Here is a 1,703-nt window from a genome sequence, read left to right as displayed (position 1 = left end):
TGACACCCCAGATTAGCCCTTCCTTACTTGTTGAATTTGGGTTTCATAAATAATTAGCTAATAACGTAATAAAATTGCAATTATATATTTTTTTATCATATAAAATTTTTAATTATGTATAATTGAGTATGGAAAAAATGGTGTTCTTTATACTCGATTTTACTAATATTTTCACTAACTTTCTTAATAAATATAATTCTACCATATCTCTAAATTATTACTTAGCTACAACAACAAAACCTGCACAAAACCATACTAATTCATGTATTTTGCACCGCTTTCTCATTCGCAGGGCACCTGGCGTACGGATTATACGTGATGGAGCGGGAACAATTTGAATAATAATTTATTCAATTGAAAGTAAACAAGGCAAAAACGGCAATGCAAATCACACACTGCACGCAACCAACGCGCTTAACGGTAAACCGCCCAACAACAACATGCGAAAATACAAACATAAAAAAACCAGTGAACCAAAAAAGTCTTAAAGTAAAATATATTAGCTGTACAATAGCAACACGCTATTAAGAGCAACCAAAAGGAACGTAAAAGCCGTAACCGAGCACCCACGCCTACAACTTGAGCCAACAGCAATAGTATACCAGTTACAACAAGCCTATAATGACTTACAACTGACTACAACCACAACTTGCCAAGAACAACAAACAACACAGGAACATGAAAATATTTGCAAACAGAAATTTTTACTTGAAAATTTTGTTTTCACCAAACAAAAAAAAAATTAAGCAAATTTTTACGTGCGCTCTCTCTCCCTCGCACGCGCTCTCCTACACATACGCAGCAACGGTGCTTCGCTTTACTGTAAGGCGTTTTGGTTTGGTTGATAATACCGGGTTTATCCTGTCGCCGCCAACATTAATGAGTGCAACTGAAGTGGTTGTTCAAGTGGTGTGCAACATCATTAGTGACCAACACCGAACCCTCAAAGCAACCACACAAAGGATCAACACCAAATCGGGAAGCCGAATACCGAGTTTCATCTAATGCCGAGATTTACTCAATTCAGCGTGAGATTGTCTACAACAAAAGCAAAAAACCCGAAAATATTGCGAAAACTCAATTTGGACTTCACCACTTTTCAGCCGTGCGGTCATCGGTCACGCCGCACTTGTTGCCATGAGTTAAGCCCGGTTAATTGCGCTTCGTCTGCTTTATCTCGTACTTTACCTTCTCGAGTGTTTTGCATTCAACGAACGATTTCACGAACAGCTAAGCCACAGATCGGTCTGAGCTACTGTTTAAACCGCAGCGTGGTGGCTTAGCCAAAGGATTAACTCAAGTGCGGAATTGTGTTTGGTGTGTGCAACACACAATTGAGGAGTGGCCGTATGTGTGTATGTGCTGTTGTTATGTGAAGACTTTGAGGCGAGCGGACAAGTGCTTGGCGCCAGTTTATTTAGCATAATGTTAGAGGCGTATTATTTGGCGGTGCTTACTTGGAACCCGGACTAATCAGCTGCACTTTGCAGTGTTCGTAAATGCAGTTTTGAAAAAAATAACTATGAATGTGTATAGTAAACAGTACATGTTGCTGCAAATTATACATGAAAGAAATCGTGCTCAGAAAATATTGTATTTTATTTATGCCGACAAATATTTATATCACAGTTATAAGTGTATGCAGTTTTTATGGTTAACACATATGTATATATATTTCATTTATTTTTCTTTTTTATTAATTT

General features: G+C 37.7%; 1 protein-coding gene across 1 annotated transcript in view; it reads left to right on the top strand.

The window, feature by feature from the left end:
* The window catches only part of LOC108975506 (GATA-binding factor C), a gene marked incomplete in the record, with an annotated part of 123,053 nt that extends 121,403 nt beyond the window's left edge, over window positions 1-1,650 (top strand). The window contains 1 exon segment of the mRNA XM_018944023.1: window positions 293-1,650. Within this exon segment, the coding sequence (XP_018799568.1) occupies window positions 293-319 (27 nt within the window).
* Window positions 1,651-1,703: the final 53 nt, after the last annotated feature.

Source organism: Bactrocera latifrons, unplaced genomic scaffold (genome assembly GCF_001853355.1).
Source record: "Bactrocera latifrons isolate USDA-ARS-PBARC rearing strain unplaced genomic scaffold, ASM185335v1 scaffold_66, whole genome shotgun sequence".
Classification (NCBI taxonomy): domain Eukaryota; kingdom Metazoa; phylum Arthropoda; class Insecta; order Diptera; family Tephritidae; genus Bactrocera; species Bactrocera latifrons.
The sequence above is the reverse complement of the archived record's forward strand: the minus strand, read 5'-3'. Positions and strand labels throughout refer to the sequence as shown.